The sequence below is a fragment of the Vigna radiata genome, chromosome 8 (genome assembly GCF_000741045.1).
Source record: "Vigna radiata var. radiata cultivar VC1973A chromosome 8, Vradiata_ver6, whole genome shotgun sequence".
Classification (NCBI taxonomy): Eukaryota; Viridiplantae; Streptophyta; class Magnoliopsida; order Fabales; family Fabaceae; genus Vigna; species Vigna radiata.
In genome coordinates this window covers 28,706,878-28,734,034 of record NC_028358.1, presented here as the reverse complement: position 1 = coordinate 28,734,034, position 27,157 = coordinate 28,706,878, and the positions used below count along the sequence as shown (strand labels likewise).

Below are 27,157 nucleotides of genomic sequence, written 5' to 3'. Positions count from 1 at the left end.
CTATGTTTATGTTGTATGATTAAGGACAGATAGAGCAGGAGACATGGATTTAAGTTTCATTAAGACGTTATTATTATCATTAAAGACAAATACAATGGATCGTGTTAGGTATTCGTCAGACACATAAGAGTTTTTGTACCATAAACATGAAATTAGTGATTAATCAGAGGGAAGGGAAAGGAAAAGAAGCAGAGGAAAAAGGGCCTTTCAAAATACTACGGAAAAATATGGGCTTTGTGGTACCACCAACTCATTGGAGGCTTTATTCCTGCACCTCCCATTTTGATTCCGGTACCCCCAGATTTTTCTGTAATGTCAAATATGTTTCTTCAGAATAAATAAATAAATAAATAAATAAATATATATATATATATATATATATATATTATTAAATTAATTAGACAAGTAGTAATTATTGTTTACCATTTAATCTAGAATGTGCTATATTTATTGAACCTGATATTCCGAAGTTACTTTCAGAAGCAACTATAACATATTTTTTCTCTTCTTCAACTTTAACTTCTTCTTTCAATTATGTTTTCATGCGTTTCTTTCTTTATTTTCATTCATCTTTGTTTGAAATAGAGAAGTACCTTTGTTTTCTTATAAGATTTAGTATTCATTATTATTATATTTTGTATATACTGAATTTTAAAATTCAATTTGAAAAATTATTCATCATATTTCTAAAAGTCATAGGGTAAAAAGTTCAACCAATCAACAAAATTTAAAAATTTGATTAAGAAAAGTATCAAATTATAAAATTCAATTTAAGAAAACATGCACATTTCGAAATCTGATTAAATAATTCAAAAGATTTATAAATGTACTGAATTTTGAAATTTAGTTTGAAAATTTATTGGATTTCAAAATTCAGTTAAGGATACTACTCAATTTCAAAATTTGGTTATGAATATTATTAGATTTTTAAATATTCTTTCAAATCTTGAAATCTGATATGATTTTTATTTTATTTTTAAAAATTATTTTTTCTTGTTTTGTTTTTATTTTTTATCTTTAAATTTATTTTGTTTGTTTTGTTTTATGAATTTGTTGATCTCTTATTATTATTGAACTAAATGAGGTATTTTATGTTATGTTGTAGGTGAATAGAGTCTTCATATCTAATATGAAAGATTGTCCTTTATGTTTTATGGAATCACAAGTAAATTTTAGTTTCATGTCATTTTTTTTTTATAAATGAAATATGTGAGGGAGATTATACAAATAACTTTATAACTTATCAAAATTTTCCCACACATGATGAATTAATTAAGTGGGTTTGAAGGTTTACTTTTGATCCTGGTTTTGTTTTTGTCATTATAAGATCTAATAAAGCTAATGTATTAAAATATGCTTTGGGGCTCATTGTTGAGGAATTCGATCAAGTTCATCATATAGATTTGATAGTGAAAGGTTTGGTTACGTCCTGAGATGAACATATGGTCTACAATGTGCTTATTTGCACGATATGACCTTAAGGTGATTTCTTTGTCTGAAGTTCATATCATGTGGAATAGATCGAGCTTTTCAGATACTTCATCAAATGAATTGCAAGCATAGTTATGCATTCAAAATAAATTTGATTTTATACTCAATTGTTTCAAAGAACTTGACATTGCACGAAAGTTAACATTGCACGCAAAGTGACAATCAATCAGAAGTACCTCTAATGCATAAATTTGAAATTATTTGTCATACTCTAAACTCTAAACTTTAGTTGCTCTGCCACACTTTTTTTCATCGTTTAAGAGAGAAAAAAGGAATTGGTTTGTCCTATTTAGGAAAGCGATGCCGAAAGAGACAATAATGTTGGCTATTGAAGGAATAGACAACCATATGGGCCCATTAAAGGAATTTAAATTGTAATTGAGTTACTTAATGGAAAGTTATCCGAAGTTATTTCAACTCAATTGAGCATATATATAAATGTTACATTTATTGGTGAAAGATTATATATCTTAAAATATTTGCGCAATATGAAAATATAACTAAAATTAAAGTTATTTTATGGATATTTTAAAATGTATTTGTTAAGAATTTTAGTAAAGTTAAACAATAAAATACATTTTAAATCTGACTATCGAATTCAAACGGTTAACATAATCTTGAAGTAATTGAATAATTTATCAATTTGAACTTTGTAAAATTGTAATATTTTATTCTTAATTAACCTTTTCTTGCTTGAAAGTTTCTCCACACACATCAATTTAAGTAAATAGTTTATTTTTATAGTCTTATAAATCTTTGTATAAATATTTTATAATAAGGAGTCAAATTCATGAAACTTCTTACTTAATTCAGAGATACTATAAATTAATAGTATATGTCTTGTAAAATCCCGAAAAATAGTATTTTTAGAAATGATGGTAATATAAAAATAGTAAGACTCGATTATTTTAATATTAAACAGTTTTGTTATAAATAGTTTTGTTATAAACGAGTTTCGTTATTTTAAGATGTAACCAAGTTAATTGAGTATTTTAGGTATGTGATGATGAAATGATGTTGTGAATTGTATTGTATGTTGATTTGAAGAGGAATTTAATGTTGATATGTTAAATTGTTTGTTTGGAATGTGTATTATGAATTTTAGAGATTAAAGAGTTGAAACCGTAGAAGTTTTAATGGTGTTTTTAAGAAAAGATGGAGCCTAGGTAGTTTTTGAATGGGTGGTAAACTGGTTTGATGCATTTAGGAGTGTTTAGGAATTGTTTTGTGACTTGCTCAAACATTTAGAACGGAAAGAATCTGAGTTATGAGTATGTGGTGGTAATTAGGTAGAGTCTATGTTGGTTTGGAACTAAATTCTTGGAGTTAGACTAGTGAAAACCTGAATTGGGGGTTCTATGAGTAATTAGTCATTTTGGTTGATGTTCTTGAGTCTTTTGGGACTTGTTAGAGTCCTTAACTTGTTTAAAAACAAGCTAAAACTAGTAGAATCCAAGTTGGGTCTATAAAGTGAGATTTTGGTAAGTTATGGAGTATAACTTTGTAGTAGTCACTTAAAAATGAGTTGAGGATGGTTTTTATGAAGTTGTCTAAGTCTAATTGATGGTATAATACAATCTAGGAGTGTTAGAAGTTGGGAAATGTGCATAAAATTGGTCAAGAGTGGTGGAGGTGTGAGTTCTACAATTTTGGTGCTGCAAAATTATTCAGTCTCGTTGAGCGAACAGACTTGGTGAGTTGAGCGAGTGGGCTTTAGTTGAGCGAACAGACTTGATGCGCTGAGCAAGAGGTGAGTGAGCAGAACCCACTATTTTTGTTTTCGCACAACGAGTTTGGTGCGCTCAGTGACTAGTCCAGAACCTGTTTTTATTCTTTTTATCCTTGTTTTCTTATAACCTTGAGTTATGTTTTGACTTTTAGAATGGTGTAGAAGTATCTATGATATTGTATGATCAATGATGTTTTATGTTTGGATTCAATGTGATAGTATATGGTTATAAGTATGGTTTTAAATGGTTTCATGTTTTGTAAGGTGTTTTTGGAATGAATGCAAGGAACTCAGCATCGGGGGTTATCCTAACACTCTAATGGTCTTTCATTCTGAAATATAGAAGATTGACACGTGTGGTGAGAGTAGTAGGAGGTCCAAGTGTAGGCGTTACCTAGAGGCCTATTGCATGATAACAGACTAACCTTGTTGGATGGTAGGATGAAACACATTGGCAATGACTTTACAAAGCAGTAGAGGCCACCACAAGTGCGCAACCCGTCATAGCTCGGTATTCATTTTATGTCCGAACAGACGGTTTAGGTCTTTCATGTTAAGATGTTTGGATTGGATTTAATTACATATGATTCTTATATGAAATGTTTTAAACTCATGATGTATTGTTTTGTATCTAGCTTACCCTTGTTTTTGTATTGTTTGTCTTTGTATGTTGTTTCTCTTTTACGATGATTACCTAATGGTGTGATTTTAGGGATTCACCTTTTCAGTTGTTCCAGTTAAAGGTGAGAAAAATGCAGATAAGTTGTTAGATAGATTTACAGAAGTAGATCTCTTCTTTGAAGAAAATTTGTTTTACATGGTCGTTCTTTTAGCATCTATGTAAAATTTCACTTTGATAGTTTTTACTATTAAAATAAAATGATACATGTCCTAATATATTTTCCTTTTCCAAAACTTATATTTAAACAATTTAACATATATTCTATTCTTTGTAACATTGTTATGAAATACTCATTGTGATTCTTGAAATAGATAAGAAAAAATATTTTATTCATAATATAATCCATGAGCACTATATGGATATTTGTTACTCTAAATAACATATCATATATTCATAATGTTCATACGTAGATTAAAAAAATATTTTCTACACATTTTCAACCTTCACCTATATCTATCTATCATAAAAAATACATTATTCTATATAGATGGTTCATTTTATCATTAATAATTGACAATAAATAATTATTCTTGATTGTCAGTTTATTTAATTTGATAAGTTATGATATTTTTATTTGTTAAATAATTTTATTTATTGAGTACTCAAATTCTTTATATTTTTTAATCGAGACATTAGTATTTAATTTTGTTTAGGTGAATGACAAAAATATTATATTTTTTATCATTTTATTTGTCTTCGATTATTAAGAAATTATAGAATGAGTATAGTATTTACTTAAAATTAAAACGAGGGCAAAAAAAATAAATAAGATAAGCAAGTAAAATAACATTTACATCACTTAAATAATGGAAAAATAATAATAATTAAAGGATATAAAAATTTTAAACATTTTATAAATAAAATATATAATATAAAATTAATTTTAAATACCTAAATTTATCAAATTTAATTAAGTCAACATGAAAAAACTTTTTTATTTACAATTCATAAGAATAACGTTTCTTCTTACACGAATACATTTTGTTTTGTTTTGTTTTTTACTTTTCTATGTTCTCAAATGGAAAGTGAAAAAAAAAATTATTTTCTTATTGCTTAGATATTTTATATTTGATTTTTTATTTTAACTATTGTAGTTACAGAGCTTATTTTACTATTTTTAAGATAGATTTTTAGAATGATAAGTTTATTTATTTCATTTTTCAAAATAATCGGTTGATATTTATATAAATTTTATAATGATATTTTTATTAAATATTTTTAATGAAATTAAGTTTATTTAATATTTATATTTTATATTAAATTTTATTTAAAATTAATTTTAAAATTTAAAATATATTATATATTTTTTAATTTATATTTATATTTCAAATAATTATATATAAATTTATACAGATTTAAAAATTTATATTTTAAATATTTGTATAGTATTGTTTATCAATAATTTTATATATAGTTTGATTAAAATTAATAATTCTATAAATTTAAATGTAAAATTTTAAAACAATTTTATAAAAATTTAAAATAAATATATTTAAATTTATAAAACAAAATTTAAATTGATGTTTAATGTAAAATATAGTTTTAAATAAATTTAATATTATTAAAAATAACTAATAAAAATTTTAATTTAAAAAAAATATCGTTATGATATTTATATAAAAGATGAATTTGATTTTGAGGATGAAATGGTTTTAATTTTAAAAAAAATACATTAACTTGAACCAAAATAGCAAAATTTAATCAGTAGTTTAATTTCTAATAAAACATTAACTTGACACATGACAAAAAATAAATTAAAAAATATAAATATAAATAATCACACATTAACACATAATATCTATTTAACTTTGTTGGTATAATAATGATCAAAATAAGTTAATTGTTATATGATTTCAAAAATAATGGGAATTAAGATCAATAAAATATAATTTTTTCGAACAAATTCAAATGCAAAGATTAATAGAATATTTTAACCTTTTTTATTTTATAGTGTATTTAACCCTAATATTGTTATATAGTTTTGAATATCACATTCTTCGATATATCGTAATTATATTAATTAATATAACGAAAGTATGATATCTACTTAAAAGTACCCTATATTTATTTTTTATATTTAATATAATTTCAAATATTGTAAAATAAATAATCTGATAAATGTATACCCAATAAAATGCTTATCAAAAAAGTTTTGAAAAAAATATTTTCATAAATAAAAACTAAGTTTTATTAAATCATTTCATATGACATGTTTATTTATATAACTTTATATTGATTTAATTCTATATTTAACCTTCTTTTTTAAATTTGATCAATAATTAACAAATTTCGTTCAAGTTTTTCATATTTTAAGATCAAAATGTCATCTTTTTCCACTAAATTAATAATGAAACACTTAGTACATAAATATTAAAAATTTTAATTATATACCATGTTGTTTGTAAAAAGGTATACTAACCATTTATAAAATCGTTCACCTACAGGAGATCACATTACTATATTTTAATAAATTGAAAAATATGACTAAATTTTAAAAATGTCACATTGTTGAGAAGTGAACTTAAACTTTACAAAATTAGAAAACTTGATGAAGCCTTTTATTAATAAAATCAATAAATTGAAAATAAATAAGTAAATCATCTAACTTAAATACAATTAAGCCTTTTGAATTTTGTTAACTATTTTAACAAATTACTTTCCCAAATTCTTGTACACTGATAACAAGCTTTCAACTCACTTTTTCATCTTTTGTCATGTCCTTTGTACATTGAAAAGGTCCAGTCTATCCTCTTACTTAAACATGCTTTTAATCAATCAATTACTATGATTATTTATGGCATAGTTGAATTATGGTACAGTTTTTATATAGTAGCTGTATGTAAAACTGTGTACCTTTGCTAAATTAAAATATCTAAATTCAACATATATTATCTTAAAAAATTACTAATAAAATACGTTCATAATATGTAACACTTTGACTGGTTATAAACCTCTGAGTCGATAAATAGCGTTACCCAAACATGTTTGAAATATGTTAATTTTGTTAATTACAAATGATTATACATTACCATTATTGTTGTGTAGAAAGGAAGGAGAAAGGTTGAGATAATACAGATAAGTACCTAAACAATCACTTGGTCTTAGCTTTTATGATAAAACATTCTTTTTCCTTTTAGTGGGATTGTTTGAGGAGTTTCGGGTGGTACTGCATTTTGAACAAAACCAGTCGTCCTCAGGGACGTGTGTTAGTGGAGGATCGCAGCAATCGATGTGGGTACCCACTCCACACCCAACAGAACCACTTTCATCACCACAAATCAGCATTACATCTCCTCTGTCGCGGGATCCACACACTAGGCAAGTTATATCATCATCATCATCACTACTGAAATCCTCAGGAGCAACAATCTCTTCTCTGCTTTTAAGTTTATCAAACGATTTCTCTGCCCAAACATGAGAGCCATATAACACATGCTTCTTGAGTGAGTACCCGGGCTTGCAAACATAATCAACCAAATAGTCCGCTACAACACAAGGTATCTCATGTTTTAAGAACTCTTGGACCCAGATATCAACATGTGGCATGCCAGGGCTAACTACAGCATAGTCGACTTCGGTACCAAGGAATTTTGTATAAGGAGGAGAAGTGGCTAATATTGTTCCATCGCCAGCTTTGATGACACGTTTAAGAGTATCCTGTAAAACAATTGTGTTGGAGCAGAAATACAAGTCATCGTCAATAAAACGCAGTTCAAATGGTTGGAAACTCGTTTTCATTAATTGATAATACAAACAAAAACTGCATTAAAAATAGAGACCATCCCTAAAGTCAGTCTATTACAATTCGGATGAAAGTCAGGGTAGCATTGGCAAGTATTAAAAGAACATTACACGAAAAAAAATAAAAAACGAAACATACCAAAGGCGGAGCTATGCAATCACCGTATACAACAATACGCATTCCATAGAAGGCGCCATGACCTGTTTTTTCTTTAACTAGCCGCCACTTTCTCGGAGCCTCCATATTGATTGCTCCATCCTCACTGAGACCATTCCTGTGCCACTCATACGGCTCCTCCGCCAAGAGTCTTCCTTCCTGACTGCTGGCAGTTAGGTAATCCGTTTTCAGAATCCACCTGCATTCCACCAATGATTGAATATTTATTTATTTATAATCAAAGAAAGCCAAACTACATCGTTATACTAACAATACGAAAGGAAGGGGAAAGACGCTAGTTATGCTGCTTATTTTTCAACGATTCTCGAAGGAGATTGAATAGTAACACGTCCATTCTGAAACCTACACTACATGGGAAGATATCACAACAAAAAATTTCCTTCCCGACTTGCTTTGGTTTGACACACCGTGTTTAAGCAGGGGCATTGTATTAGAACTTTATTTTAGTTTGTCTAATATTCCTTACCTTCCTGATGCAGCCGCTGCAAAGAATTTCTCAGTCCTGCGTAATGGGTCAGGAGCTATGAAGTGTGTCGCCTGATATGACCAATTGTGAGAATGCCGGCAAACCCTTCCACTTAAGCGCTTGAGTACTTGCTGAAACTCTTTTCTCTGCAGATTGTGACCGCTTAATATAAAATATGCGGCTTCAGTTTTTACTCTCGTGTTAGATTCTGATATAGATGGAATGGGCCCCACTTTAGTAGACTTGATATCTGTTCGCCTTACATTAGATTTATTAGTTGGATTGCCATTGCTTCTGCCCTTCACAGGATCCTGGATTAAATCAATTGGTCTATTCTCCTTCTCTTCTTCAGCTAAAGTCTCTGACTTATTTCTTGCTAAGGCCGACTTGTCATGTTTATCAGCAGAAGAGGGCATTTCTTCCACAGTGTCTATCTCTGCCTCATGCCTCGTTTCATTAGGAATCTTCTCCGTAGATACTACAACTTTAGGTTTCGATAAATCCTTGGCAACTGTGGCCTTGGCTTTACCAGGAGGACGTTTCCTTACTTGAACCTTTCCTAACAGTGAAGATGGCTTCTGTTTTTCGGTTTTATTTGTGACACCTTGAGGAGGCATTGCCTCTTCACAATTTGGTGCGGGAAAAATTGTTTCTGGCTTCTCTTTTAGAGATTTATCTCGTTTTCTTGAAGGGTGAACCTTAGTAGATTTATCTCGTTTTTTTGAAGGATGAACCAATTCTTCTTCAGGTGCCATTCCTAACTCATTTTTAAGTTTGTCATCTGGATCTTCGGTTTCATCATCCAAAGTCTCAGTTCTGTCACCAGCATCGCCTGCGTATTTACTAACTGTGGCATTGGCTTTACCAGCAGCACATTCTCTTGCTTGATTCTTTACTAACAGCGAAGACATTTTCTGTGTTTCTGCTTTATTTGTGCCTTTCTTAGGAGGATTTTCTTCTTCACATTTTGTTGCAGGGCAAATTGCTTCTGACTTCTCTTTTGTTGCCCTATTCGGCTTTTCCGAAGCCTGGACTGATTCTTCATTCAGTGCCATTCCAAACTCAAATTCATATTTATCATCTGGAGCCTCTGTTTCATCCGTCAAGAACTCAGCTCTGTCAGAAGCATCATTTGTATTTTTACTTACTGCGTCTTGTTCCATCTTTTTGTTATCGTCCCGGTTTTGGTGATAACCCTGATGCATCTTCGCATCACAAATCTCTTTGCTTTCGCTGCATAAAGCTACACCTTCACCAAGGTTAGTTTTATTCAAGGAAAGTGACCTTTTATGTGTAGCAGTGGCACCTGTTCTAGGTTTAGAACCCGAAATTCCCTTGACAACTGACTTCTTTGTGGGTGATTTTCTAACCAGTTTATTACATTCTTCATTCCTTAAATCCAAGTTAGTAAAACCACCGGATTCCACATTATGTGAGATTTTGTTTCCCTTTGGTGAAGAATCAAGACTTTGGGTGATATGCAGCCCGGCTTCATTACCACCAACTTGTCGCATTCCAGAACTTGTGACATCAGGCTTGCCACTAATTTTAGACTCACTTAAGCTCCGAATAGCCGTTTGTGGACTATTCTGATAGACACTATCACACTGTGCAGAGTCTGGGCTGGCATTTCTTGAGAAATGCTCATCAAATGCCAGTGAGTTGGAGTTAGAACCAGCTTTGGGTGGCCCATCAACCTTAGATGTCACTTTTAATCCTTGAGGTTTACCATTTGCTGATTGGATGGAGACTTTTGCATCAGAAGACACCTTTCTTGATTTTAATTTCGTAAAAGAAGCTTCATTTATCCTCTTTTGAGACAATAAACTAAATGGTTCATCCTCTTTAGTAAAATCATTTCCTCTCCCAGAAATTTCAAAACTGGTAGATTTCATAAACCCAATTGCCTCGTCAACCTTACTGTTTTCACATTTGTTGCCTTCTATGCCTGAGCTTCCGTCTAATATCCTTGGGACAGAAAATTCCCTTTGGTTCTTTCTAGAATAACTTGTGGCCCCAAGCTTTTCATTTGAATGTGCAACTCCAGCTGCACTTGCAGATGTTGATGTCAATTCACTTATCAACTTCTTAGACTCCATCGAGCTACCATGCAGACCGGACTGCTGAACAGATGAGTTTGTATTTGCAGTATTGCCAGGGTCCTGGCAGCCAAGTGCCTTTGGAAAATCAGCATTCTTAGACTCAGTGATGTTTGTATATTTTTCAGGTAATTTAGAAATATCAGGAGTCTGATAGCGTATCCTTGAGTCATCAACATTATAAAAGCTAGAGTCTTGATCAGATTTTCTCTTGTTTCCTGGAATGGCTAAAGAGTCTTCACCATTATTGACATTTGGCAAAACCCGTGGACCAGTAGAATCTGGTAAGTTGATCGATGCCTCTCTTACTGATTTCAACAATCCATGAGTTCCAGCATGCCCAAATTTTGAACCAAGGGGGCTTTGTTGTATATTTCTCCCACCTGATTGTCCCAGCTTAGAATCTTCACCTTCTTCCTCAGAATCCTTGGCCTCTTCCTCCGTCATTTCTAGTTCGTAACCACTATTGAAAAGGAACAAAGCTTCAGTAAATAGTTGAAAAGATAAGATCCTCTAAAAGCTTATAGAAAGTAGTGTAATCTTAGGAAGAACAAGTGATTTAATCACATATCTTCAACTATAAGCTGAAATACCTCTTACAATAAGCCGAGTTTTCAATTTCTATATCGTATGGCTAAGTGGTTCATCCACATGACTCGATCACAGTTAGTTTGAAGTAAAACTTAATAAATTTTCCTTATTATGTGACACTATTTGAACATGGCAAGTGCATAAGTGAAGCTATAAATCATCAAGGAATGGTAAAGAATGCGAGTACTAACGAGGACATGCTGCATTATTCTTATTGGCAATAAGATGTTGAGTAAAGCAAATGACATCTTATATTCTACCCAAGTACAGTTGAGCTATATTTTCCTTGAGTAATGAGACCATTTCCCGCAATCATTATCAAGGTCATTGAATAACACGAAACAAAGTGTGGCATGTAGACAATCTCTAAACATACAAGAGTACGATAAATATGCGAGCATAGAAAGAAGAATACTGCCCCCATTCAGCATCCATGAACATAAGATCCGAAATGCTACACTTGCATTGCATTCTAAGATGTGGATAAAAATTTATTGTGAAATATTTGCACTTGTAAGTGATATAACGCCTAACCTCTTGCTATATCTGTCTTCAGGAAGAAGCACCCATTCCTTCAAGCTGAAAAAATAAACAGAATTTTGTTTGAAGAAAACTTAAAATTTATATAATCCCAACAAGTCAAATGAAAAAGTGTCAAACAGATGAGATTCATTCACATCCTTGTAAAGGTAGCAGGATACACATGCATACCAATCTTCCAACCAACGATGATTGACTAGCTTTATTGTGCCCAATCTCTTGGCAAGCAGATACTTCTCTCCTATATTGAAAGTTGAATTTTAAAACAGAATTAACAAACAAAACGAAATTATCATAAGCATTGAATAGTCTGCAATATGAAGCAATTAGGAGAACAATGAAGCATACACGAAGTTAAAAGTGAATGGCAGGATTTACGAAAATGAGACAAACCTTCAAATTTATAGCATATGAGATGAGTAACCTTGTTTGCTACCAATGGTTTAGAAAACTTTGCACCCATCAGGCCGACCATGGTCTAAAAGCGAAAATAAGGTGAATTCAAGTAAACTCACAACAAAGCCCACAACCTCCTCCGAATAAATCACACGGTAAAGTATAACAGATACCCACCATAATGTCATCCCGATCCTGGCGTAGATAACCAGTCAAGCACATTATCAAATCTTTTGCACCTGGTATTCCATCCAAGTCTTTAGGAGGTCTATACATAACCTGCCAAATGGGGAAAACTCAATTTGTTCAGTTAAAGGTTAAAATTACTACAAATTCATCCAACGGAGCGGAGCAAGAAAAAAACCACCTACTGGCTCTCAAAGTGACTCGGAAGTCAAAAGATGTCTAGACAGTGTAATCAAAACCAATTAACTAATTGGTCGGAATTTCTAATCTTTTTTAAAAAAATTATAATGTGGAACTAACCAAGTCTTTCCCCCGCGTTGAGTTTACTACACATCACGAAGAGAAAGTAAACAGTTGAATCAAGTACTTACTAAATAAATGCTTATAATATAAAGATTTATACATAAATTACTTCAAAACTTAGAAAAATGACTGAATTATTTCAACAAAAACTATAAGTCATTATCTTATACTGCCTAGAGGACTCAGGTTGAAAACACCTTATGGACACGGCATTAGGTAGTTTCCTAATCTGTAAGTGCTTCTTGCATAAGAGAAGTCCAAATAAGTTGTTCCAAGCGGACTCAACTCAACGTTTCATGCTAAAGAAAGGCACTCCGATTAAGGGAATGGAAGAAGAAACTAACCGAAGAAGCATCAACGGGCATTCCAATATCAGCACTGTGATCAACCCAGAGAGCAGTGACGAGCGTCTTCCGATCCTTTCTAGCGGCAACACACAGAGGATCGTCCTACGCGCACAACACATAATTCTCCCTCTCTTTAAAATGAAGGCCGATGATAGGGTTAAAGAAAAGCAAAGCGTACTGAACTCACATAAGCAATCTTATCGACAATGACATGCGTGCAACTCCCACCGTACTGCCCTGCGTCAAGTCCACCGCCATCCTCAAGCTTAAACCGGATCTACAAAATCACAAGCAGCAATTCAAGGGATAATAAAAAAACCTTACGGAAGAAGAGAAACCCTCTCGGTAAACAGAATATAGAAGAATATAGAGAAACCTGGCTTTCGGCGGCGGGATTGAAGCCACGGAGAACAAAACGAACACCGCGAAACACTCGCGATACGTAACTAGCTTCCATCATGCGAAGCGGAAACGGAAGAAACCAGCGGCAAAACGAGAAACAAACTTGTGGAGGAAGACTTGATATGGTAACTAGTTATTTATTATTTTATTTGAAAAATAAATAAAAGCGAGGGAATTTTTTATTTGTCTCGCCGTTTTGATTTTGGAGGCGGGATGATGAAATCACGAAAATGCCAACATAGGCTCATTCGGCCCATAGACATGGCCGTGCCGACAAGTTCATATAGAAAGGAAAGGTAATTTCTTTCTGTACCTCTTTTTTCTTCCTGCACCTCCTAAGTTTTAAAATCCCACATTAACCCTCTTAAAAGCCCTGATGTCATGTTCTCTCCCATCTTTCCCTTTTCATAACGTCATTGCACTCCATCTATCTTCTTGTGTCTCATCTTCTTGTTTCTTCTCAAATAGTTGTTACATTGTGTCTCCTTACATTAAATTTCAATATTTTGGTCAACAAACATTGTGCACCTACTTCTCTGCACTATGCGATACGGGAAAGAGGTTTTCTTTGGTCGTGTCATGCAGGAAGAGAACATCATTGGAGACAAACCAATAGCTTACAAAAATTATGTTGAATAACCTATCATCTCTTGTTATGATGATATATGTTTAAAATTTTGTTCTCATACTTGTGATTGATACTCAGATAGCTCACTCCTATGTTTGTGGATGTGGTTTTCACCTACAATGATCGTTTTATATGGGAGAAAATGCCTTTGTAGATGATTCAAATGCAACATAGAGCAACAAGAGGTCGGGGAAAAGAACATTGGTTTTCTTAAGTTGTTTTCTAATAAAAAATTGAAGGCAATTTAATTTGATATTTGATATGTTATTGAATCATGAAGATATTATTTCATTTTGCATGTCAGAACATTAAAGATTTTATTAACTCTTTTTTTCCGCATATTTAAAGTTTCAAATTTTTATTGAATCAAAATTTTATTGATATGTTATTGAATCATGAAGATATAATTTCATTTTGCATGTAAGAACATTAAAGATGTTATTAACTATTTTTTTCTGCATACTTCAAGTTTCATTTTTTTTCTCTTAATCGTGGTATCCCAAATTGAGGTGTTACACATAATTCGGTATGGATAAATTAGTTTCGTATTGGATAATCTGGAATACACTTCCGAATCTAGTAATATATTTCACATTGATCAATCCAATAATCAAAACACGACATCGGATTGGACAATCCGAAATGTAATACTGGATTCGAGAGTTTATTTTGAACTATCCAGTCCATAACTTATTTATGCTTACCAAACTGCCCAATTTGTAATAATCTCCCAGATCTGGTACTCCATTATGGATTGTCCAATCTTATAAGACCCGTAAAAAATAGAATAACTAGATATAAAATAGCATTGAGACTTTGGTGTTTTGTTTGTGTATGTGTTGATTATGACATAATTGTTATGTTATTTTATTGATTTTATTTTGGATAAGGTACAACACGTGGTTGGTACATTTGCTGGATTGTGATTTGTATGTCAATATGATGTGTTGGTTTGTTAGTAGAGATGTATGTCTGGGATTAAATGGATGTGAGTCCAAATCCTAGGGAGAATGGTGCAAGAGAAACTTAGATTTGTTTGATTGTATATTATTGCCTAGGGATAAAAAAGGTCTTTTTAACCTTTATTAATTGGTGCAAAAGTTAAGTTAGGGGTGTAGAAAGTAAAAACATGCAAATAAAATTAAATAATGAAAGTTAAAAAGGGATTACTTAGAATCTTGAAAAGATTTGGTAATTGTTGGTATTTTAAAAAGTAATTGAGAGAAAATAAGAAAGGTAATCTAGGTGGTTGAAATATTAAGATGGAGATTTTATTAAAACTAAAAAGATAGAGATAGAATGAAAAAAATAATAAAAAGGAGAAGAGGAAAAGGGTTTGCATATTTTACACCCTAACCTAAAACAAGAAAGAGAGAAAGATAGGGAGAGAGAGACGTTTTTTCGGAGAGAATATAAATAATTGGAAAAAAACCTTTAGTGCAAGGGGAGATTGATGATGTTTTGTTGTGATAGATAAAGCCTTAGGATTGACCAAGATACGGGGAAGCTTACATTTGTTTTCTTATTGTTGTATGTTCTTGATTAGTTTCAAAGGTGAGGTTATTTTGATTATTGAATATGGGTTATAATAGGTTTTGTATGATAATGGGGTTTATATCGTGTTTATGTTGGTTTTTTCCTATGAAAGTATGTATGACTTTGTTGGGTTTTTACGTCATAATATGTATTGATGTCAAAAGGGGTTAAAGGTATATTGTTTGGGATTTTTACCATGCAAGTATATATTGTAAATAAAGGTATGATGGTCGTATGTAGTATGTTGGGTTGAAATCTACATGATGATGGGTTTTGGATGACTACTTTAATATTATGGGTGTGTGTAAGTGTGTATCCATGTGTATAGAAATGTATATACAAGATTTGTATACGTGTATGATGTGTTGTGTATGATTTCGCATGTTTTAGGATTAATGCATGAGGAGTTAGGACCTTAAGTTTTAGTCCAGAACGTTACTATTCTCGAAAATAATGGATTATCTGGAATAATAACAGATCATTGTTTCATACGTGCGATTATGAAAAAGTTAACGTGTAAAAACCACTAAAGTAATGATAATAGATTAATGGTAGTCAATTAATAGTCATGATAATTGATTATCACAGTGCGAATTGTGTAACTTTGAACCTCTTTTGAATAATCGATTATCACTTATGATAATCAATTATCTCATTGTATTTTCATGGAAAACTTTAGTTTTGGATGGAGATTTGGATGTAGGACAAAAGTATGAACTTGGAACATGAAGTTGTGTAAGAAATGGGAATAATGGATGTGCTTAGGGTCATGTTTGACTTTTGGATTGTGGTGGAGCATGAATGAGTGATGGAATGCACAAGGGTGTGTGTGGTTGATCAACGAGCATGAGACATGAGAGATTAGTCTACTTGTTGTACCTCGTAAATTTTGAGACTATCTACGTTTAGCGGTTCTCTTTGACATTTGTTGTTGAAAAGGGAGTACTCTTTTTGGCATTGGTTGTTGAAAATGGAGTGATAGTGATGTTCTCTTTGACAAATAGTTGTAGAAAAGAGAATGGTGTTCGAGTGCTTAATCTTCTTTGGTGGGGGATAAATGTTTCGTCTTGTGTGATCGAGGAATGAGTTCAAAGCTATAGAAGGGATGACTTGAGCATACTTGTGGAGGAGGCTACATGTGGGCCTGTATGAAAGGCTACAAGCGAGTGAGGTAGGATATAAGAGAGTGACTGAGTCTTTTCATGAAGGGGTTCATGGATTGGTGATGCTCATGGTGTTATTCATGATGGTGGATAATCACAATGGTGATAATCATGACGGTGGTGTATCTATAATGATGATCAAGGTATGAAATATGCTTATGGTTATGATATGAGTAATAATGATGTTACTATAATGGTGATAGTAAGGTAGTTAACACAAGTGATAATGAGTTGATAGACTAAGGGTCTAAGTGTGAGATGTTAATGATGGCATCAAGGGCCAGGGATCTAGGATTGAGGATCGAGGATCGAGGATCAGGGACCGAGTAATTAAATATGTTTGAATTGTTTATGGAGAGGAATACAAATACTATTGTTATTACTTTTATGTATGGGGTGGTTGTTTATGGTTTATATAATTGGTGTGTTTATATATTGTTGTTATGATTGTTTTAATCGTACCTTATCCTATACGTGTTTATATTTGTGTTTGTGACTGAAATTATCGATGACCGTCGTATATTGAGTTATATGTGAGCAAACGATGTTACAGATATTCCAGAAGCATGATAGATGTGAGAGATGACAGAGAACAACAATTTTCTTTTAAAGTTATTTTGATTTTGGATTTTTGAGACTATATAATTGGAGTTTTTTTTTTCAGCGTTATTTTCATTATTTTTGAATAATGTAATTGAATCAAACTTTTTGAAACCATTATGTTTTGAATTAATTATGCACATTAAATAAAGAAGTTTTTTTAACACATTTTCACCCTTTGAAAAGTTTTAAAATACACGATCTTTACAATACCCTGTGACACCCTGAAATCCAGTATTCTTTCAACTTCATACTTTCAAAATTAGTGATGCATACCAGATTGCATAATCTAAAATATAATTGAAAAAGTCCAAAACACACACATCTATTACCACCCCTAAGAAAGTCAATCACGAAAGCCATAAAACAAACTCATGCATATTCTTCATTGTTGGGATGAACTAGGGTTGGCAAAAAAAAAACACGTACTCGTGGGAATCTACAGGTAAAATCCGCTTCGGGTATTTACTACCCGCGGGTAAGAGGTATTCACGGGTAGCGGGTATTTTAGTACCCACTTGTTAACGGGTCGGGTTCGGATATCACACTATTTGTACCTGCAAATACTCGTTACCTGTTTGAAAAATAAAATTACAATTTTATTTATTAGTTTTTTTTTTTTAACTTTTCAATTAGAATTTTTTTACAATTTACAATAAAATTGGGCTAAAGCCCACATTTTTTTAGGGTTTCCTTTTCAAATTTGAACAAGGAATAGGAAGTTGCTCATTCCTCACGAAGTTTGCCTCTTCTGTTGCTCCGAGAGAGTTTCGCGATGCCTTCCTCACCAGGTTCCGTGGTGGAGCGAGAGTTTTGGGACACCTTCCTTACCAGGTTTCACCCAGTTGCAGAGCTTGGATTGGGCACGGAGGAGGACCTTTTTCGGGAGGGTGGCAGGGCTGACGATGAAGTTAAAGATGTGATCTTAGGCGTGGAGCTAGGTGGCGATTTGACTAATGCTGGTTTGAAGGAGGTTGGGCAAGGGGAGTAGAGGTGGAAAGGGGTTTTGCGGGTTTGGAAGGGAGTGTTGTAAGGAGAAGTGTGATTTTTCTTTCTTGCATTCTGGTGACAATAAAACATTAGACATAGATCCCTAATCATGATGGAAGAAAGATGTCTGGAACAACAAAACTTCTCTTGTGCGCGAACGGGAACGAAGGAGATGAATGCTATCTTTGAAATGAAAAATTAGGGTTTGTGAGCCATGATTCTAGATAAGAAAAGAGAATGGACTCTTGAGCCTGAATCTGGGTTTGGTGAAAAACAGGTATCCAACGGGTATCTGCAGGTTAAAAAAAATTCACGAATTTTTTTTATACGGATAACTGACAAGTAACGAGACGAGTACAAATAAAGTTTCTAAATATGTATCGGATTGTGAATAGGCACTATCTATGCTCGACCCGACCCGTTACCATTCCTAGAATAAACAAAGTCTTAGATCAAGAGTTTCCTTCTACATACAAGAAAGAACAAAAAATAACAAAGAAGAAAATAAAATAAAATGCAATGAAGAGATGAGGGATGAAGGTAGTGCTTGAAGTAAGGAGAAGAAGACCTTTTAATTTTTCTTTATTTTAATAACTTTTGATGAGGATAGGATTTTAAAAGTTAGGGTGCAGGAAGAAATGGCCCAAAGGAAGTTAAGTAAACCGGATTTTAATTTGAACGAGGACCAGTAGGTTGGGTTCGGTTTGGTAGGTAGAGAAAGATTTAATAGCATCTTTTATTGCTTCAATTCAACTTAAAGACCACCTCGTTCAGTTTTCTGGTCCCTTGGCAGAAGCAGAACCACACTTACTATTCACTTAATCACTCAGACACTTTCATCTTCTTCTGCTGCATGGGTTGGCTTAGTCGGTTCATCACCGCCGTGGCTTTCTTAGCCGTCGGAGTCATATTCTCACCGGAGACTCTGGGTTCAAAATCACCCAATCTTACCACCTACCTCAAACTCGCTCACCTCCTCAGTTTCTCCACCGCATTCGGCGCCGCTCTATGGGTCACCTTCATCGGCGGCATCATCATGTTCAAGTACGCATTCTTTATCACCCGTTTTCTTTTTCTCAATCATTCTTAGAAATTTGAGTTTGGGTCCAATTTCACCTCAGGAGGCTTGGGGCTTTCCTTATATACTTCATTTTGAGAGTGACTAAATGACTTGGGATCTCTGGCAATTTATGAATTCTTTGTTGTGTCTGTGAAAATTGGTTATGATTTTGTTGAATTTTGTGATTCAGAAATCTGCCGAGGCATCAGTTTGGGAACCTGCAGAGCAAGATGTTTCCGGCGTATTTCTCGATGGTGGGGGTGTGCTGCGCTGTATCGGTTGCCTCATTCGGTTACCTTCACCCGTGGAAAACCTCCTCCACTACTGAGAGATACCAGCTTGGGTTTTTGCTCTCCTCCTTTGCGTTCAATCTTACCAACTTGTTTGTCTTCACACCTATGACCATCGAGGTAAAGATTAACTTTATTAGCATGGCTTCATTGTTCTCACAAGTAAAACAAACAAGGCCTTTAAATGCTGCTCCCGATTTGTTACAATGACCAGACCAATTTGATTGGAAGTGGAGGGGTGGAAATGGAAACTTAAAATGGCAGATTGATTGGTATAAACTATCACTTGGACTATTTTTTACAGTAAAGACCGAACTGTTGGTATGTGTGTATTATTTTTTATATGCATGCATAGCAAAATCAGTTTGCCAAAGCCAAGATGTGTGTTGCCATATTTCATGCACCTTCAATAATTCAGCTGTCGCTAAATATGTAAAGCCTTGAGTGTCAGTGGTTTAAGAAGCTTGATTCCATTTTAAAATCTTATAAAGTTTGATATGTGTCTATAAATGAACTAGACTGAGGAGACATTTTATAAAAGGAAACTAAGCATTGTCCGGAAATGTTAATTGCACTAATGTTTCAGGGGATATGAGGTTGACGTGGTGGTAAAAGTAGGAGGAAGGGATGGATTGTGAGCTTGAATTTTCACTGACAAAAGCTGTTGTATTAACAGTTAAAATTTGTTGATTAAAAAAAAAGTGTGCTGAAATTTCAGTTGGCTTAAATGAAGGCCAACTAAATCAGTCAAATGTATGACTTATGTTCATCTTAAATTTGATAAGTTGGCTGCTGGTTTCTTACCATTTCCATTTTTGATTTAAAAGAAGATCTATAACTGTGCTTAATTTATTGTCATTATGTTGATTCTGACTTCTATTATTATTATCATCAATATCAGTTCTGATTACCAGTTTTTATGTCTTTCCAGAAGGATTTTGGACATTCATATTTTGCTTTAATATTGCTTTTATTTATTGACCATTGTTCCGAGATTAAAAATCACATTTTTTTATATAATCATCAGTAAATTTTATAATCTGTAGAGGTTTGTAATCTCTTGTTTTTTCGACTGCTCGCACAGTAACCGTTATATTCCACTTTTCCTCCTTGATTTTCTTTTAAGGTTGATTCTTTTTCACCTGTCGCATTAATGGCAGTATCTCCTAACTAATATCTGAGTCATGTTAACATTTTATGCTGTTAAGCTGCCAACATTCATTATACCATACTATTTGTTAGTTTATGAATCAGAGCATTTTGTTTTTCTGATGCAGATGATGAAGCAAAGGCATAAAGTGGAGAGAGAAAACAGTATAGGGGAGGAAGTTGGGTGGTCGAAAAATGTGGAAGTTGCCAAGTCAAACCCAAAACTTAAAGCCATGAATAAGAAATTTGGTATGATTCATGGATTATCTTCTCTTGCCAACATAATGTCTTTTGGGAGTCTAGCAATACACTCTTGGTACTTGGCAGGAAAAATTGATCTTTGATTCAGTTTGTGCCCCCAATTCTATTCTATTAAAGACAAATGAACTCCTGCTGAAGAACAATATAAGTGAGGATCCTAGTGTTCCCTTTATTTTCCAATTGTTTTACTTTAAGTAAAATAAGTCTAGCATGTCTGTATAATGGAAACATGATGGCTCCTCACATGAATAATATTAGCAGTATCTGCTCCTTGTTCACTTTTTGTCGGCTACTTGAGAGGGTTTATAGCTATACTATTTAGTTCAAAATAGGGGTGTGGAATGGATGAATTGGATAAATTTTGAATTTAAATGTATGGATTCAAAATAAAACAACTAATCCATTTATATATATGTTAAAAATGAACGTTCTCCGAAAGAAAAGGATCACGTAACGTTGGTATGTCATTTTAATTATGTGGAAGGTGTTGTGCGCGTCTTGTACCTCTGCACATGCTTCTGCAAACCCTAAGTGATGCTAGGTTGTCCACCATTGACCAAACTACAAAAAATAATCATTAACAGGCTATACAAGCCTCTTCGAATGGCTATTGTTTCAGATCAATGACCTGCAGAGCTTGGTTGTGATGCATTGAAAATCCAGTTTTCTGAGCCACCCTCAAGAAGTACAACTATGTTTTTGGACTGTTACCAAAACCAGTGTCCAAAACCAGACTGCTAGCGGATTGAAAACATGCATCTATTTAAGGTGCAAATTTACTTTTGGATGATATAATTCGTGAGCCTCTATATCCTGCGCAAATCAGTCTTGAATCATACTTAATCGGGATGACGAACGCTTACAATCAATTTCTTTTCCTTCATGAGGCAGCGATGAATAGATTCTTTCACGCGACATGATTTCGTGTATGCTTAACAAACGAGGCCACAGCAGCATCGTCCCTTTGCATACCCATTTCCTTTTCACAATGTTATTAGACACATTTCAAACGTGTTAAATCATGTATACCTAAAAAAAGTAGATATTTAACTACCCTATTCTGGAAAGAGGTTGGACCAAGCACTAAACAAATTATTCAATCACGTAAAAGTTAATTATCCTATACTTTAACTAACACTATACTTACGACCGTTCATTAAGGAATATGGTTAATCCTTCAGAATGATACCTATCGAAGTTAACAACACGGTAAGGAAAAAAGATGAACATCAAACAATAACCGATCCAGTTTACCTCTATTTATCTCTAGCATAATAATGTAAAAGCATCTCCAAATTTTTATCATGATTAGATTTCAATTTTATAAGAAATATTTGTATATGTAAAAATATAAATAGTTTATAATTTTTTATAATAAAACCCGATAGGGTAAATTTTTGAACTATCTAACGTCAAACTGTATTTAAGATGTTATAATTGATCAAGCTGAGTAATTTTCTTCGACAACGACGACTAAAAAATCGTTGAAAATAAATCTTAAATTCTTTTAGTAGCATATTTTTTGATTCGTTTTTCCTCGCCTTGTAATCCTTCCTCTAGTTCTCAATTTCATCCTGAATGCAGCAAATAAGACAGCAGAATCTCGTACAGCGTACAACATGGCCACAAGTGTAGCATCACATGTAGCATCACCCACGAAAAAGTTCCCGCATAATACTTAAAAATAAGGAAACATCACGAAAAGAAAATCATAGACGACTTATCACAGCTTCCACCTCAGAGGGGGTATAAAGATGATATGTTGGAGCTACCCTGGCAATGTCAACGTTGTTGGGAGTGACCTAATATGAAAATACAAATGAAAGAATTATAAAATTTTTTCCATCACATTCAGGAGTGGGGCGTCCAATCAATTCCCAAAATAAGGTAACAGGCAAGATACCTTTTCTTCCATAACTTGCTTCAAAATGGATAAAGCAATGGTTTCGGCTTCTTGAAGGGTTAGGTCCTGCACAAAATAAAAGATTAACTCCAAATTACATTGTTTTAAACCCATCTTACAGCATCGTATGTTCAGCGTAATTTTGGAATAATAATCTCCTATTTAGAACATTCTGAGCTAAAAGACAACAACAATTCAGAGATAATCTTTCAGAGGAACATTGGCAGCGTATAGACAAAAAAATAAATAAAAATTGAGGAACGACTTGATAACGGCATTGCACTAATTTGACAATCAAAATATCAGAAATTGGCTAGTTTAACATTTTCCGATATAATACACAGATGGTGAACAAGACATTATGCTTCGTAGCAATGTAAACAGGAAAGGAAAAAAAAAGGGAACAATGTAAACTGAATAGTTAGTTAACTTAAGTATACTTAATTACAAGGTAAGCGAGGAATAAAAATAGGATGAAATAAAAAAAAAAATACAATTCGGCATATTACTGGCTTGGGTTTGTTTTATTTTCTCAGTAAGCAAACTACAAATTAGGTAAATTTGGAAGAGGGTAAAGTTGAAAGTTTTTTTGGTTCCAGATAAATGACAAATATTATTGGAATAGTATTACTTTTTATACATTATTTAAAATGGAAGGTAATTATTGTTTACCATGTTTTCATTCTACTCCACCTGTCCTGTCAAAGAGTGATGAGAATGAGGTCTCCTCATTTCTGTTTGTTTTCCCTCTTTGTTCATTTACCCTAGTGAACTATAAGTTTACTATTATAAACATAAGGTTCAAAAACAACGAAGATTAAATTGCCGGTACCTTGTTGAATTGTTCCTGTAGAGAACTGTCTGCGCCTTCTGACCCAGAACCAATAGCTTTTCCATTGCATTGCCAAAACGTGCCAGATGGATCGGTGTAATATCTAATAATTGGAACATATCAATTCAGTAAGCATAAGTCCAGATTGAAAGAGTACTGGAAAAAAACCAGCAGCAATATAAAACTACATATTGCCTATGACAACAAAAAACAGAATATCATGATCTGCTTTAGTGTGTCTATGATATTCAAGAACACGAAACTGTTTACACTTTACAGTTGAACAGGAAACCGTTCCAGGAAAGTGACCTATACGCTACCCCACGAATGTTTCCAACAGAAAAACTTGCTAGTTGTGACAATGAACGGCTTTCCATTCACAAGCTAAAATACCAATACATATTGAAAGTTGAACTAGCAGGGTAAAAGGCTGAAACACAACAAAATCATGCTACAATCGTGGAACTTACACCTTGATTTGAATGACTAAGCAAATCTTTCAACTTATGGTTTTCATTAAGCTAAATACGCCAGCAATCCGTAACAATGAAAGTCCTTCCCGAAATTGGAAATTTAGGTTGTAAGATACTCATAAAATAACGAAATCTCTCTCCCTCAACGAAGTCAAAAGGCAACTCATCCACAATTATCATACTAGACAGTGTTTGTCTGCATGCATCAACATCAAAACGAACACTGAACATAATATATATATATATTTATACACCTTTTTTTCTCTTTTTTTTTTTTTTTTTTTTTTTTTTTGTATTTATGCGACAAATGGCATAATCCTTACTACCCCAATCACACTTAGTTCTAAAGGTCCCGTCAATTCTTGAAAAATGAGCCCAACACCAAGATGTAGGCCTACAAGGTCTTTTGATGCCTGAATCTCCGGCATCATTATTAGATGTTGGTTCTTCTACAGTTTTTCTTTTCCTTTCATCTCTCTCATCATGCATCCTTCTTTATTCAATCGTTCATGTTCCTCCGCATTCATTGGTTAATTTGAACCTTTGTAAGATTTAGTATTTATATTGAAATTTAGATTGAAATGAATAACTTACAATAATAATAATACTATTCTAAAGGTATATTTTAGTTCGATTTGGGCCAGTTCTGAACATCTAAACTGCAAACTGAACCACATAGTTCTTTTTAAAAAAATTTAAAACAATCCAAAAGTTTTAATTTTTTTCATTTATCAAATTTGGGTCAGCATTTTTTTTTATCAGTTTGTTTCTGAACACCCCTAGTATGTATGCACAAATCTTAACTTAGAAGTCAGTTTTTCGAAGTTAACTTAGACATACATCTACCTATTAAGATGGTATCAAAATTTATCCTAACAAAGGTTGTTGGTCTCTCATGTCACCCTATATCAGACCGCTAACAGAATATTCACAAAGTCTCATACTCAATGTCTAGTCTTTGGTGTAAGGAGACACGTTGAAGATCCAACATCATCGATAACAGATATAATTTAATAATGATATATATGTGGATAAAAACTTTATCTTATATGTTGATTTTGTGAGATTGAGTTAAGTAAAAATCTCCTTAAGAAAATAAATTTTGTGCAAAGTTCCTTTCTTTGAAATTCCACTGATCCCCAGAGAAAGAAATAATAAAATAATATGAATAATGACAAATTGAAAACAATCACTGATATTTCAGATTCAGGACAAAGAAACATTTAATGTAATCACTTACTAAACACAGAAAAAAGAACCAAAAGAATAACTCCATTACACTACATACAGCAAGTCGTTGCATAACAGGCAAAATAAATACTTACAAGCTAGGTCCATTCTCGTCATGGCCAGCAATGAGGAGAGATACTCCAAATGGTCGAGACTGCCAAAGAGAAAAAGAAATGGCATGTTAGAATAAATACATGATGATCCACTGCAACAGGAACATACTGATTTAGTATTGTGTACAAAAGATAAGTGTTTGTCGGCACATGCTACTGAATCAAACAGCAACAGGAATTGCACATTTTAAATATAAATGGCAAACATTCAATAGTTGAGTCATACAAGGATTTCTGCGCATAGAAAAATTGTTTAGGTATCTAACACTTGCTTATATCTCCAATCAACATCTGTCAAATGCAATATATAAGGCATCTATACATCTAAGGTATATATAAACAAGAAACAACTTTACTAAGAAACACTCATAAATTATTTTTCCTAAACAGAAGCATAAAAAATAGACATGAATATCAAAGTTGAGAAGCTCGTTACCATGGATTCTTCATCACCTTCACCAAAACGCAAGGCAAGGTCACAAAGAGCTTGAGTGGTGGACTCAACAGTCATTGGTTCACCGTAGGAGAACCTATGATTCTGTGAACAAGAAACCAAAATAAAATATATAAATCATTAGCTAATCAACTAACTAATATATGCGACAAGGTCAACAATACCTGAGTTTCAACCCGCGCATGCTCAACAAGTGTTCCAGCATCAGCAATCAATCCACTCATAGCACAACCTATGTGGTCATCAATCTCCATAATTTTCTCAACACTACTAGGCTCCTGAAAGACAATTTCTTGCAAGCAATCAATGATAATGCAAAGCAAAAGTAACAACTACAAGATAATTATGTCTCTATCCCAAATAAAATCCATATAAACTAAGTGCAGCAACCATATAAGTAGAGACCAGAGGTTTATCGTGTGCAGAACCTAAAAAAAAGAAAAGGATCCTTTTTCACCCCCAAAACAAAAATGAAGAATGCAAAGATAAAACAATATTACGATAACCATCGTTATTTTTCAAAATATATGAATATGTTCACATGTTGTATCTAAAATTGGCATCAACAATCAAGATTCGGAAGTACAACCAAAAGCAAACAGCTTAACCCCAAAAATACAATTTATATCAAGCACATTTATGTGTTTCTTACTTTATTCCATGATGTATATATGGCGCTTGTTAATAATTAATAGCACGTTTAGGCATAAAAATGTCAGAGTAAGATCATAAAATGCCAGTAGCATAAACAAAAGGTTAGTAAACGAACCAGCAGAGGAGAAGTGATGCGCTTTTCAACTGCAAGGACAACACCCTCTTTGGTCTTCAGCCCAATCGCAGTCGATCCAAGCTGCAATCCAATATAAACCCATTTACAAACAATAAAAACAACTGTAAACTCTGTTTTTGTCACAGACGGACAAAAATGACGGAATATGTATATATGGGGGTGAAGCGACAAACCTTGATTGCTTCAATTGCATATTCAACCTGAAACAAACGGCCTTCGGGAGAAAAGGTGTTGACTCCTCGGTCATACTCAGTCCTATGTCATTCACGCAACAAACAATTAAACAAACAGAAAAAACCTAATACGTTTCGCCATTGAATGAAGCAAATTGGAATGCAATTTTGCCGCAAAAGTGGGGTATTCACCTTGTGAGAAACATCTTCAGAATTCAGAAGGAGGAACTGAATAGACAAGTGGAGAATGAGAAGCTTTTTGTTTAGGTCGCCAGATACCGGAAGGTACTTGATTTACCTGCTCACTCGCTCGTCACTGAGCTTAATTACCTTGCTCAAGACGACTCCAAAATTCTCTTGT

At 33.1% G+C, this 27,157-nt stretch overlaps 3 protein-coding genes across 3 annotated transcripts; 1 reads left to right on the top strand and 2 right to left on the bottom strand.

The window, feature by feature from the left end:
- Nucleotides 1–6,848: 6,848 nt before the first annotated feature.
- LOC106772785 (BRCT domain-containing protein At4g02110) lies at nucleotides 6,849–13,348 on the bottom strand. The gene is made up of 10 exons (XM_014659369.2): nucleotides 13,126–13,348; nucleotides 12,937–13,026; nucleotides 12,747–12,851; nucleotides 12,091–12,192; nucleotides 11,911–11,995; nucleotides 11,689–11,758; nucleotides 11,512–11,556; nucleotides 8,288–10,849; nucleotides 7,783–7,999; nucleotides 6,849–7,559 (listed from the first exon to the last, which is right to left on the bottom strand). The coding sequence occupies exons 1-10, from the start codon at nucleotides 13,207–13,209 to the stop codon at nucleotides 7,011–7,013; spliced, it is 3,909 nt and encodes a 1,302-aa protein (XP_014514855.1). The 5' UTR covers nucleotides 13,210–13,348; the 3' UTR covers nucleotides 6,849–7,010.
- A 5,463-nt stretch (nucleotides 13,349–18,811) lies between these two features.
- On the top strand, nucleotides 18,812–21,108 carry LOC106770903 (transmembrane protein 205). Its single transcript, XM_014656748.2, has 3 exons — nucleotides 18,812–19,112; nucleotides 19,319–19,538; nucleotides 20,696–21,108. The coding sequence occupies exons 1-3, from the start codon at nucleotides 18,922–18,924 to the stop codon at nucleotides 20,909–20,911; spliced, it is 627 nt and encodes a 208-aa protein (XP_014512234.1). The 5' UTR covers nucleotides 18,812–18,921; the 3' UTR covers nucleotides 20,912–21,108.
- A 1,174-nt stretch (nucleotides 21,109–22,282) lies between these two features.
- LOC106770775 (proteasome subunit alpha type-5) lies at nucleotides 22,283–27,157 on the bottom strand. The gene is made up of 9 exons (XM_014656574.2): nucleotides 26,989–27,157; nucleotides 26,797–26,878; nucleotides 26,603–26,683; nucleotides 25,998–26,111; nucleotides 25,816–25,917; nucleotides 25,362–25,420; nucleotides 23,564–23,666; nucleotides 22,732–22,797; nucleotides 22,283–22,630 (listed from the first exon to the last, which is right to left on the bottom strand). The coding sequence occupies exons 1-9, from the start codon at nucleotides 27,000–27,002 to the stop codon at nucleotides 22,538–22,540; spliced, it is 714 nt and encodes a 237-aa protein (XP_014512060.1). The 5' UTR covers nucleotides 27,003–27,157; the 3' UTR covers nucleotides 22,283–22,537.